At 44.3% G+C, this 13,596-nt stretch overlaps 1 protein-coding gene across 3 annotated transcripts in view; it reads left to right on the top strand.

The window, feature by feature from the left end:
* Positions 1-13,596, top strand: part of LOC115122861 (cip1-interacting zinc finger protein-like) — a 28,867-nt gene that overhangs the window by 11,076 nt on the left and 4,195 nt on the right. Inside the window, exons 3-14 of one of the 3 annotated variants that reach the window (XM_065017479.1) lie at positions 206-327; positions 1,122-1,294; positions 1,582-1,702; positions 1,949-2,039; positions 6,888-6,979; positions 8,555-8,634; positions 8,773-8,976; positions 9,194-9,366; positions 10,852-11,059; positions 11,297-11,467; positions 13,104-13,185; positions 13,380-13,501. In XM_065017479.1, coding sequence (XP_064873551.1) covers positions 206-327; positions 1,122-1,294; positions 1,582-1,702; positions 1,949-2,039; positions 6,888-6,979; positions 8,555-8,634; positions 8,773-8,976; positions 9,194-9,366; positions 10,852-11,059; positions 11,297-11,467; positions 13,104-13,185; positions 13,380-13,501 — 1,639 coding nt within the window. The remainder of the gene's footprint in view (positions 1-205; positions 328-1,121; positions 1,295-1,581; positions 1,703-1,948; positions 2,040-6,887; positions 6,980-8,554; positions 8,635-8,772; positions 8,977-9,193; positions 9,367-10,851; positions 11,060-11,296; positions 11,468-13,103; positions 13,186-13,379; positions 13,502-13,596) is intronic. The other 2 variants (XM_065017480.1, XM_065017481.1) reach the window with 2 other exon arrangements.

The following is a 13,596-nucleotide window of genomic DNA, read 5'->3' as shown; positions in this document are numbered from 1 at the left end:
GAGAGGGGGGGGGGGATCATTCTGATTGGCTGGCCCAGTTGTGTGAAATCCATAGATTAGGGCCTAATGAATTTATTTCAAATGACTGATATCCTTTATATGAACTAACTCAGTAAAATCATTGAAATTGTTGCATGTTTTTTAAATATTTTTGTTAAGTATATAAATACTGCTTAGTAATGCCCATTCCCTCTGTTATGACCAGGGCCATGGCTGTACAAGGCCCTGCTCCTCCACCTCCCCGTGTGGTCAACATGGCCACTCGGGCCTCCATCATGGCCCCCAACCCAATGTTACAAGGGGCTATAATGATGCAGCAGATGCAAGGTGAGCGCATTTCAGAATGTCAGAAAACGACAGATATTTTTTTCCCTTTTTTTTTTCGATACTGTAGTACATCATTTTATCTACAGCTGGTGCGTACGTGAAAAAGCTGTCAGTTTCTCTGAACTGTTATCACTTTGACTGTAGAACGCCTTGTAGTTCCGAAAGACCACCTGATAGAAACTCTGGCACTACCCTACTGCTGGAAAAAGTGGTGGGAAAAGTACCCAATAGTCATACTTGAGTTAAAGGAAAGATACCTTAATAGAAAATGACTCAAGTGAAAGTCACCTAGTATAAAATACTACTTGAGTAAGTCTAAAAGTATTTGTTTTTGAATATACTTAAGTATCCATTTTAAATTCAATTCGTAAAATGTACTTAAGTATCATATTTCTTATATTAAGCAAACCAGACAGCAAAATTGTCTTGTTTTTGTATTTACAAACAAAGCATTTGTGTTGAGTGAGACTGCCACATCAGATGCCAAAGATGTTCTCTTGATAAGTGTGTGTCTTGTTACATTTGGACAGGAAAATGGTCCAGGTACTTTTAGGTGTCAGGGAAAATGTTGGAGTAAAAAGTGCATTATTTTCTTTAGGAATGTAGTGAAGTAAAAGTTGTCAAAAATATAAATGGTAAAGTACAGATACTTTAAAGTACTACTTATGGTATTTTTACTTAAATACTTTACACCAGTGCTGAAAGTTTTTCCACCAATTATTATTTTTCTCCTCATGCTCATCTCCACCCACACTTTCTTCCTACCTCTATCTCTCCTGTCTCTGGCCCTCCAGGTAGCATGCAGGGCTTTGCAGCGGTGAGTGGGCAGCAGTTCACCCAGTTCTTTGCTGCAGGGGCCCGGTCCTCTCTCATGGGCCCTGTACCCATGGGCATGTCCATCAAGAACCCCCACATGGGCTTCCCTGCCCGACACTACCACCCCCACTCCCGCTACTACAACAACAACGTAATCAAACCTCTATTTAACTATGGATAATTACAAGGCACTGAGCACCCTTGTCTGAGCTTTCTGTTTGACAAGCTAACAGTTTTGTGTTTTACTCAGTTGTTGGCTAAGGTTGTTTTGATACTGTGGGGCAAACTATGAGGAGACTTGATGATAATTGCTTATGGAAATACTGAATTGGTCAATATTATAATCTTTAACATTTGAGTCCTCTATACCTGTTGCACACGTTGATTGCTGAGAGAGCAGTTGAATTGTTGATCAAATGCCTCACCCTGTTCATGTAGGACTATGGGTCACGGCAGCCGGATCGGAAGAGGGAAAATGAGCAGAGAGCCTTGGGGAGCACATTTAGCCGACCTGCAGCCAGCAGGACAGCAGGGGAAACCAATAATAAGGCTCTGAAAGGTAGGACCGTACCTGAACACTCACTGCTAGCTGGTGTTGCCATCTCATGTTATCATTTGTTAGGTTTTTATTTGCAGCTAGTGAGATCTCAGAAGCATGAAAAAACGGGTTTTTTTGTGTGTGTTTTTTGGGGGGGTTGCTTCCTCTTTTCCTATTTCTTCTTCTCTGTTTTTGAGTGGGTGTGAAACCAGTAATTCTGTGGTTGGTACAGTAGCACATGACAGCCCTGTCTCCCTCTTCCTGCAGATGGACGAGTGGGAGGGCCAGATGGACAGGCACAGCCTTCAGTGCAACCGGAGCCTGAGGAGCCGGCATTGAAGAAGCAGAGGACAGAGGTGTAAGTAGTACTGTTTTGAGTTTGAATAAATGCATTCCTCGTGAGTCTTTGCATTTTATTTCAGCAAGCCATGACACCCACCATCAAATTGCTTTGAAATAGTTTCTGCACTTAGAAACAGATTAGATTAGCATTCCTACAACGACATTTTGTTGCGATATAATTTGATATCTGAGAAATTAAGCTAATTGATAGTACCACAAGCCACCCACGGACCCTCCACGCTGGCAATGCATGGGTTAACTCATAACTGGGTTAACTCATATTACTTCCGGCGCAGACTTCCGGCGCCGACGGAGATGGCCGCCTCGCTTCGCGTTCCTAGGAAACTGCTGTTTTTTGTTTTTTTACGTGTTATTTCTTACATTGGTACTCCAGGTCATCTTAGGTTTCATTACATACAGTCGAGAAGAACTACTGAATATAAGATCAGCGTCAACTCACCATCAGTACGACCAAGACTATGATTTTCGCGAAGCGGATCCTGTGTTCTGCCTTTCAACCAGGACAACGGAATGGATCCCAGCCGGCGACCCAAAAAAACGACTCCGTAAAAGAGGGAAACGAGGCGGTCTTCTGGTCAGACTCCGGAGACGGGCACATCGTGCACCACTCCCTAGCATTCTTCTCGCCAATGTCCAGTCTCTTGACAACAAGGTTGATGAAATCCGAGCAAGGGTAGCATTCCAGAGGGACATCAGAGACTGTAACGTTCTTTGCTTCACGGAAACATGGCTCACTGGAGAGACTCTATCGGAGGCGGTGCAGCCAGCAGGTTTCTCCACGCATCGCGCCGACAGAAACAAACATCTTTCTGGTAAGAAGAGGGGCGGGGGCGTATGCCTTATGGCTAACGAGACGTGGTGTGATCACAGAAACATACAGGAACTCAAATCCTTCTGTTCACCTGATTTAGAATTCCTCACAATCAAATGTCGACCGCATTATCTACCAAGATAATTCTCTTCGATTATAATCACAGCCGTATATATATCCCCCCAAGCAGACACATCGATGGCTCTGAACGAACTTTATTTGACTCTTTGCAAATTGGAATCCATACATCCTGAGGCTGCATTTTTTGTAGCTGGGGATTTTAACAAGGCTAATCTGAAAACAAGACTCCCTAAATTGTATCAGCATATCGATTGCGCAACCAGGGCGGGAAAAACCTTGGATCATTGTTATTCTAACTTCCGCGATGCATATAAGGCCCTGCCCCGCCCTCCTTTCGGAAAAGCTGACCACGACTCCATTTTGCTGATCCCTGCCTACAGACAGAAACTAAAACAAGAAGCTCCCACGCTGAGGTCTGTCCAACGCTGGTCCGACCAAGCTGATTCCACACTCCAAGACTGCTTCCATCACGTGGACTGGGATATGTTTCGTATTGCGTCAGATAACAACATTGACGAATACGCTGATTCGGTGTGCGAGTTCATTAGAACGTGCGTTGATGATGTCGTTGCCATAGCAACGATTAAAACATTCCCTAACCAGAAACCGTGGATTGATGGCAGCATTCGCGTGAAACTGAAAGCGCGAACCACTGCTTTTAATCAGGGCAAGGTGACTGGTAACATGACCGAATACAAACAGTGCAGCTATTCCCTCCGCAAGGCTATCAAACAAGCTAAGCGTCAGTATAGAGACAAAGTAGAATCTCAATTCAACGGCTCAGACACAAGAGGTATGTGGCAGGGTCTACAGTCAATCACGGACTACAAGAAGAAAACCAGCCCAGTCACGGACCAGGATGTCTTGCTCCCAGGCAGACTAAATAACTTTTTTGCCCGCTTTGAGGACAATACAGTGCCACTGACACGGCCTGCAATGAAAACATGCGGACTCTCCTTCACTGCAGCCGAGGTGAGTAAAACATTTAAACATGTTAACCCTCGCAAGGCTGCAGGTCCACAGACGATGCAATCTCAACCACACTGCCCTAACCCATCTGGATAAGAGGAATACCTATGGGAGAATGCTGTTCATCGACTACGGCTCGGCATTCAACACCATAGTACCCTCCAAGCTCGTCATCAAGCTCGAGACCCTGCCCTGTGTAACTGGGTACTGGACTTCCTGACGGGCCGCCCCCAGGTGGTGAGGGTAGGCAACAACATCTCCACCCCGCTGATCCTCAACACTGGGGCCCCACAAGGGTGTGTTCTGAGCCCTCTCCTGTACTCCCTGTTCACCCACGACTGCGTGGCCACGCACGCCTCCAACTCAATCATTAAGTTTGCGGACGACACAACTGTGGTAGGCTTGATTACCAACAACGACGAGACAGCCTACAGGGAGGAGGTGAGGGCCCTCGGAGTGTGGTGTCAGGAAAATAACCTCACACTCAACGTCAACAAAACTAAGGAGATGATTGTGGACTTCAGGAAACAGCAGAGGGAACACCCCCCTATCCACATCAATGGAACAGTAGTGGAGAGGGTAGTAAGTTTTAAGTTCCTCGGCATACACATCACAGACAAACTGAATTGGTCCACTCACACAGACCGCATCGTGAAGAAGGCGCAGCATCGCCTCTTCAACCTCAGGAGGCTGAAGAAATTCGGCTTGTCACCAAAAGCACTCACAAACTTCTACAGATGCACAATCGAGAGCATCCTGGCGGGCTGTATCACCGCCTGGTACGGCAACTGCTCCGCACCCAACCGTAAGGCTCTCCAGAGGGTAGTGAGGTCTGCACAACGCATCACCGGAGGCAAACTACCTGCCCTCCAGGACACCTACACCACCCGATGTCACAGGAAGGCCATAAAGATCAAGGACAACAACCACTCGAGCCACTGCCTGTTCACCCCGCTATCATCCAGAAGGCGAGGTCAGTACAGGTGCATCAAAGCTGGGACCGAGAGACTGAAAAACAGCTTCTATCTCAAGGCCATCAGACTGTTAAACAGCCACCACTAACATTGAGTGGCTGCTGCCAACACACTGACTCAACTCCAGCCACTTTAATAATGGGAATTGATGGGAAATGATGTAAAATATATCACTAGCCACTTTAAACAATGCTACCTAATATAATTTTTACATAACCTACATTATTCATCTCATATGTATACGTATATACTGTACTCTATATCATCTACTGCATCCTTATGTAATACATGTATCACTAGCCACTTTAACTACGCCACTTTGTTTACATACTCATCTCATATGTATATACTGTACTCGATACCATCTACTGTATCTTGCCTATGCGGCTCTGTACCATCACTATTTCATATATCTTTATGTACATATTCTTTATCCCCTTACACTGTGTATAAGACAGTAGTTTTGGAATGGTTAGTTAGATTACTTGTTGGTTATTACTGCATTGTCGGAACTAGAAGCACAAGCATTTCGCTACACTCGCATTAACATCTGCTAACCATGTGTATGTGACAAATAAGATTTGATTTGAACTGGGCGGATTTCGAGTTATTAGATATTGTGTGGATGAAGGGCATGTAGGTGGTGGGCATGTTGAATAAAGAAAACAATACCTTACATTTATGGATTCATCACTTTTGTGAAATGTATATCTATAGCCTACATTGCTGGTTTTCTTTCATTATTTTAGGCTATCTGGTATTTAATGTGTAAGTAAGCCTATAAACTTTAGGGCCTAACTAAATAGCGTGCTAAATAGCCTACATGCCAATCGCCTAATGCTTTTGGGAACGGGCAGAAACGGTTAACATCGATCCACGGAGGCAAAAAGGACCATGTTAGAGTTGAATTCATTAAAAGAAAAGCTGCAAAATGGAGAGTTTACCATAAAGAGAAGGGAGGGCCAGAAAAGTAATGTTTGGGAAAGATTTGTTGAAGTGGTAAAAGAGGATGATGGCATTGCCGGCTATGTTGTGACGATTGTGCTACTGTTATTTCATTTTTTAGCAACCCATGCTTTGGTTTTGTTTACCTGGCCATTGTTTCAACTTTGTTTGAGTATGTCGCACAAATCCAATACCTAATATTAGCATTGTCGCACTTCATATCCAAATCATCTATAAGTAGCGTCATTGATTTACACAATCAATTTTGGGGGTACTTTAGGATGATTTTAACATGAAGCAGGAAAATTCTAATATAGGTAGCATTGACTTGCTTTGGATTTGTGCCACAAATGGTAAAAAATAAAAATATATGTATTTGAAACAGTGGCAAACAACCAAAGCATTGTTTGCCATCATACCTTGTCAATAGACTGCTTACAGGTAAGGGAAATAATGTAATTTGGGTGAACAATCCCTTTAACATTTGATTTCACTTAATAGCAGGAACAGCACCATTTAGTGGTCAGAACCTGGTAATATCAGAATGTAGGTTGGGACAGAAACCTAACAACTTAAATGAATCATTTCTCTGAACGAATACATTGCATAGGATGAAGAAACCATACTCCACGCTGCAGCATCATACTAATTGTCAAACATAAACTGATACTGTACACTCGTTGTTGGGTGTGGGGGTCCGTTGGTGGCTTTTGACAATTGTTTTTGTGATTACTAGATTTATTTTATTAGATGTATTTTTTAAATCTGAGGTTGGGTACTATTTTTAGTGATTATATGAATCCTAAAAATGAAAATGGCCAATTTGGGTGCAATTAATTTCTCAGATATGAAGTTATATTTCAACAAAGTAATGTTGTAGGAATGCTAGTCTTACCTGTTTCTAACTACAGAAACTATTTCACAACAATCTGAGCTGGTGGGTGTCGAGCCTCTTTCTTGTTTTGCTTATGTATATCTTCAGATTAGAATATCTATATGCTGTGATGAGTCCTTGGAGGGTAGCAGCTAGTAGTGACACGTATCCTTTATTTCTCTGTCCCAGGTTAGAGGAGACTGTGGAGCAGCCTCCTGAGACAGGTGGGGTCCTGAGTGCAGCAGAGTATCAAAGCCCACCGGTTGACTGCCAGCCTGGAGGTTTGTGTTCTCATACACTACATGACCAAAAGTAAACTCCGCAACAAACAAAAAAAGAAACGTCCTCTCACTGTGAACTGCGTTTTTATTTTCAGCAAACTTATCATGTGTAAATATTTGTATGAACATAAGATTCAACAACTGAGACATAAACTGAACAAGTTCCACAGACATGTGAGTAACAGAAACGGAATAATGTGTCCCTGAACAAAAGGGGGGGGGGGGTCAAAATCAAAGGTAACAGTCAGTATCTGCTGTGGCCACCAGCTGCATTAGGTACTGCAGTACATCACCTTCTCATGGACTGCACCAGATTTGCCCGTTCTTGCTGTGAGATGTTACCCCACTCTTCCACCAAGGCACCTGCAAGTTCCCGTACATTTCTGGGGGGGAATGGCCCTAGCCCTCACCCTCCGATCCAACAGGTCCCAGACGTGCTCAATGGTATTAAGATCCGGGCTCTTCGCTGGCCATGGCAGAACACTGATATTCCTGTCTTGCAGTAAATTATGCACAGAACGAGCAGTATGGCTGGTGGCATTGTCAGGATGAGCCTACAGGAAGGGTACCACGTGAGGGAGGAGGATGTCTTCCCTGTAACGCACAGCGTTGAGATTGCCTGTAATGACGACAAGCTCAGTCCGATGATGCTATGACACATCGCCCCAGACCATAACGGACCATCCACCTCCAAATCGATCTCGCTCCAGAGTACAGGAGTCTGTGTAACGCTCATTTCTTCGACGATAAATGCGAATCCGACCATCACCACTGAGACAAAACCGCGACTCGTCAGCGCCGGTGGGTTTTTGCCCATAGGCAATGTTGTTGCCGGTGATGTCTGGTGAGGACCTGCCTTACAACAGGCCTACAAGCCCCCAGTCCAGCGCCTCTCAGCCTATTGCGGACAGTCTGAGCACTGATGGAGGGATTGTGCATTACTGGTGTAACTCGTGCATTTGATATTGCAGAGCCTGGACTCGAACCAGGATATAGTGGCACAGCTAGCACTGCGATGCAATGCCGTAAGCCACTTGGGAGGCCTCGGACAGACAATTTTTGTACGCCACTCACTTCGGCACTTGGTGGTTCTGTGAGCTTGTGTGGCCTAACACTTCACGGTTGAGCCGGTGTTGCTGCTAGACGTTTCCACCTCACAATGACAGCACTTACAGTTGACCGGGGCAGCTCCAGCAGGGTAGACATTTGACAAACTGACTTGTTGGGAAGGTGGCATCTTATGACGTTGCCATGTTGAAAGTCAATGAGCTCTTTCATACAGGCTGTTCTTCTGCCAAGGTTTGTCTATTGAGATTGCATGGCTGTATGCTCGATTTTATAGACCTGTCAGCAACGGGTGTGGCTGAAATAGTCGAATCCACTCATTTGAAGGGGTGTCCACATACTATTGTCTATAGTGTACCATTCCAGCAGCCATTCCAAGCCTCTTACTCCCACAGAGCTACAGCCATATCTACAGAACACCATAGATCGGTATATCTCTGTGGCTTAAGCACTGGCCTTTCACCTTTTGGCTTGGTATGACTAGTTCTCACCTGTTCTTTCCAATAACAGACTGTGTCATTCTGGAGGAGGGTGGGAGCATAGCTGAACCAGTGACTGCAGAGGCAGTGGAGGAGAGCAGAGCAGCCGAGGTGAGTTTTATTTGTTACAGAGGGCTTTACTGAAGCCTAAACCGTGATTGTAATGCTAGTCCAGATGGGTAGCGGGGCACTGATTTTTGCTCACAGAAAGTGAGATGACCTGATCTGAGGGTCCTTGTGTATGAGCAGGTTCAGAGTGGAGTGTCGGCCATGCCAGCCTCTGAGCAGCTGAGTGGTGAGAGCCAGGCATTCACTCCAAGCCTGGAGGACATGGCAGAGGGCAAGACTGCCCCAGGGGCATTGGAAAGGGGGCAGGAAGAGGGCAAGGAGGGGGGTGATGCTGCCAACAAGTTCTATTGCTACATCTGCACTCTGGCCTGTCACAACCAGCAGGTAGAGTACCCCCTGAGGGTGTAGAGTGGAATGTTTGCGTTTGAATGGTCCAAGGAAAGCACTCAGCTTGACCCTTCAGCGACCCTGTTAGTCAAGTTCATTAGCTGCCACATGGTTGAGCTGTCAGCCCGAGGTTAGTGAGACAGGAATCTCTCTGTGTCATATCTCTGTGTCCCCCTCTTCACATCTCGCTGTATCCCTCTCTCTTCCTCATTAGGACTTCCAGAGCCACATGAACGGCCTGGTCCACCAGCAGAGGATGATGGAGATCCAACACATGTCCAGCGCCTGTCTGGTCACCCTGATGCCCCGCGTCCAGGATTCGCTGCAGGGAGGCTGCGGAGACAGCTCCTCCAAGGACGGGTCAGTACTAGTGCACGTTGGTGACAGGTAAATGGGATTTAAGTAAGACCCAATAGTTAGGCGATAGGTACCGAATTAAACAACTGACTGAAACAGCAAGGGTCTGCCTAAAATTGTCCAATAAGAAACACTTGTTTTGCGTTGAAAAAAGTTTTGCTATAGTTTGTTTTTGTGAATATGACCCAGATGGCCATCAAATCACATTTTATTGGTCACATACACATGGTTAGCAGATGTTATTGCGAGTGAAGCGAAATGCTTGTGCTTCTAGTTCCGGCAGTGCAGCGATATCAATCTAGAATAACTGTCTTCAAAGTAATGACTCGGGACGTCGGGTTTGAAATTAAAGCTTCTTTTAGTAATACTACTTGTTCACGTTACATTTAACAACTTTTAGATTCTACAAAACAATAAAAGAAAGTTGCTAGTGAAAGTCAGGATAATCAGTTGTACATAACTGGGCGTTCGCGCTCTATTTCCTGGCGCAAGGCATTCTGGAACTTGCAGTCAATAGCGTAATCCAATACAACAGAAATATGTGTGTAGTTCTCTCAATCGCCAACACACGAATTCTAATACAATTACATGTGTAAATAACTAAAGAAAATATATTTTAGATACAGCTCAATACATTAACTCTGTAACCCATTAAAGTTTCAACAATCAACAAGTAATATAACAATTCCACAACTACCTAATACACACATCAAAGGGATGAAATAAGAATATATACATAAATATATGGATGAGCAATGACAGAGCGGCATAGGCAAGATGCAGTAGATGGTATAGAATACGGTATGAGTAATGCAAGATATGTAAACATTTAAAGTGGCATTATTAAAGTGACTAGTGATCCATTTATTAAAGTGGCCAATGATTTGAGTCTGTACGTTGGTAGCAGTTTTAGTGATGGCTGTTTAACAGTCTGATGGCCTTGAGATAGAAGCTGTTTTTCAGTCTCTCGGTCCCAGCTTTGATGCACCTGTACTGACCTCGCCTTCTGGATGATAGCGGGGTGAACAGGCAGTGGCTCGGGTGGTTGTTGTCCTTGATCTTTTTGGCCTTCCTGTGGCATCAGGTGCTGTCGGTGTCCTGGAGGGCAGGTAGTTCGCCCCCGGTGATGCATTGTGCACCCCCCTCTGGAGAGCCCTGCGGTTGTGGGCGGTGTAGTTGCCGTACCAGGGGGGGATGCAACCCGACAGGATGCTCTCAATTGTGCATCTGTAAAAGTTTGTGAGGGTTTTAGGTGACAAGCCAAATTTCATCAGCCTCCTGAGGTTGAAGAGGCGCTGTTGCGTCTTCTTCACCACACTGATTCCACACCACACACCACACCACACTGATTCAGCCCGACAGGATGCTCTCAATTGTGCAAAAAGTTTTAGGTGACAAGCCACATTTTTTTTCAGCCTCCTGAGGTTGACGTGGGTGGATCGTTTCAGTTTGTCTGTTATGTGTACGCAGAGGAACTTAACTTTCCACTCATGTAGCTGCGTGTGTGTAACACAGAGAGAAGAAACCCGGCCCACAGCTTTGGTGTGCTACCTGCAAAATCCACTACACCAGTACAGTCTTGGTGCACCGCAGGACCAGGGAGCACAAGCTGGCCAGCCGCACCTCCAATCCTTCCTGTACCGTCTGCAAGAGGCACTTCAGGAGCCCACTCCTGTTCCTGGAGCACATGCAATCCCAGGGGCACAAGCAGAGAGTTGACGAGGTGTGTGTGTGTATACTCTGCCTCGGCAGCTTGGAAATCCAATAAATGTATTACATTTTTGGAGTCCCTAGTGGCCCCTTATTTCCTACGTACAGTATGCACTACTTTTGACCAGAGCCCTATGGTCCATAGTTGAAAGTAGTGCACTAAATAGGGAATAATAGGGTGCCACTTGGGCCCTAACCCTTGTCAAACCATTCCCTCCTTATTCACTGTTCTGTGCTCCTCTCACTACAGCTTCGGGAGGAGGGGGGGCCAAAGGCCTTGGCTGAACTGGTTGCCATGGATGCACAAGGCTGCTTTGTAGACGATGGAGACGACGAGGAGGAGGAGGAGGAGGCATGTGAGGAGGAAGAGGGGGACGAAGAGGAAATGGAAGATGGCGGCGAAGGCAGCTCCCATGGGAAGGTTAGGCATATGCGTGTACACGCCTTTTCACACATGGGGATGGGCATTGGATAAAAATACACTTTTTTTTTTTTTACTGTTATAGTACTCACATTATTTTTTGGAATGGAAAATATATACACTACCGTTCAAAAGTTTGCGGTCGCTTAGAAATTATTTTTTAATGGAATATCTACATAGGTGTACAGAGGCCCATTATCAGCATCCATCACTCCTGTGTTCCAATGGCATGTTGTGTTAGCTAATCCAAGTTTATCATTTTAAAAGGCTAATTGATCATTAGAAAACCATTTTGCAATTATGTTAGCACAGCTGAAAACTTGTGCTAATTAAAGAAGCAATAAAACTGGCCTTATTTAGACTAGTTGAGTATCTGGAGCATCAGCATTTGTGGGTTGGATTACAGGCTCAAAATGTCCAGAAATAAAGCACTTTCTTCTGAAATTCATCAGTCTATTCTTGTTCTGAGAAATGAAGACTATTTCATGTGAGAAATTGCCAAAAAAAAACTAAAGATCTCGTACTACTCCCTTCATAGACCAGAGCAAACTGGCTCTAATCAGAGTGGGAGGCCCTGGTGTGCAAGAGAACAAGTACATTAGTGTCTAGTTGGAGAAACAAACGCCTCACAAGTCCTCAACTGGCAGCTTCATTAAATAGTACCTGCAAAATGGACACAAAATGTATTTTTCTTTAAAAACCAAGGACATTTCTTAGTGACCCCAAACTTTTGAACGGTGGTGTATATTTTTTAGAACAGAAGGTCCCACGCTGGGATAAATGTGTGCATTTATCTGTATCCCAACAGTGCACAACAATGCCTAATTTATCGTAACCATTACAGATAGAAAATCCCAATTGCTAAATTGCCTCGTATATTCAGTCAAGAAAACAACTACTGCGATTTAAGATTCAGGGCTCAGTTTGGTGTGTTTAATTTTCTTTTCTGGTTTACGAACCAAAATCGGTCTTTTCGATATTGCCCTACCGACATGTGACAGTTTATTATGCCGGTTCTTTGAATTAAAAAAAAAATCCACATTGAACAGTGCAAGGGGATGAATTACAGTCACTGCATCTGTTTGGTGAGTAGGCCAAGGCTTAATGAAGCTGATGACAATATGCTCTTTGAAATAAAAAAATATATATATATTTTTTTTTGCATATTACCATTGTGGAACCTGTATGTTTAGGGGGTTTATATCCTAGAATAATTAATTGTAAATGGCACTAGCAGTTTGCAAAGTAGGCTAATATATATATATATATATATATAGCAGGCGGAACACGAGTGAGACATGGAGGGGAAAGGGAATTCTGTTTCTTTTTTGATGTGCCCCGCAAATGCACATGTACAAATGGAACACTAGTCAAAGCAAATGAACTTGGTCTTCAAGACAACACTTTTCTTTTTACAGTATTTGAAAACAATGATCTCTGGTTAAAGAGTTTTGATGTCTGTTTTCCTAGTCACACCACGTCTCTTTTCCAGCTCTTGCTCTTTCTCCCATGCGCACATTCACTTTTCCCCCAGCATCAATATTGGAGAAATGTTAGACATATTATCTTCCTGAAACGTCTGTATGTCGTTGTTGGTAATGGATCTATTTGGTAATGTGTATATTTGGTGTGGCAGGATGTCTGGCCAACCCAGATGGAGGTGGCGCTACTAGAGGATGTAGATGAAGAGGAGGAGTTTGACCCTGACACAGTGTACGGTGAGTGACACACCATACACGAGGACACGCACTGTCTGAGTCATTACACAAGACTCACTGACTTGCCATAGTCAAATGAAAGCTATTCAGAATCAGTCATTAGTACATGTTATATTAGCTATATATTGCACATTATGATTTTGTCATGTGTCATTCTGTTGTCATTGACTTGCCTCTCTCTGCCTGTCTCCCAGGTTCTAGCTTTGTGGTTCCTGTGGCTGGGTTCCTCTGTAGACTCTGCCAGCAGTTCTACCATTTTGAGTCCTCAGCCCGCCACTTGCACTGCAAGTCACTCAAACACTTTGAGAACCTCAAGGTTGGTTGTATAATCACATTTCTTGTGTATGGTTGTGTATGAATTAAGACACCACACATCAAATGAACAGGTTTGCCTGTCTGTTGTAGTCATCT

Source organism: Oncorhynchus nerka, linkage group LG4 (genome assembly GCF_034236695.1).
Source record: "Oncorhynchus nerka isolate Pitt River linkage group LG4, Oner_Uvic_2.0, whole genome shotgun sequence".
Taxonomy (NCBI): Eukaryota; Metazoa; Chordata; class Actinopteri; order Salmoniformes; family Salmonidae; genus Oncorhynchus; species Oncorhynchus nerka.
Note: the sequence above shows the minus strand (reverse complement) of the source record. Positions and strands in the feature narration are given on the sequence as shown.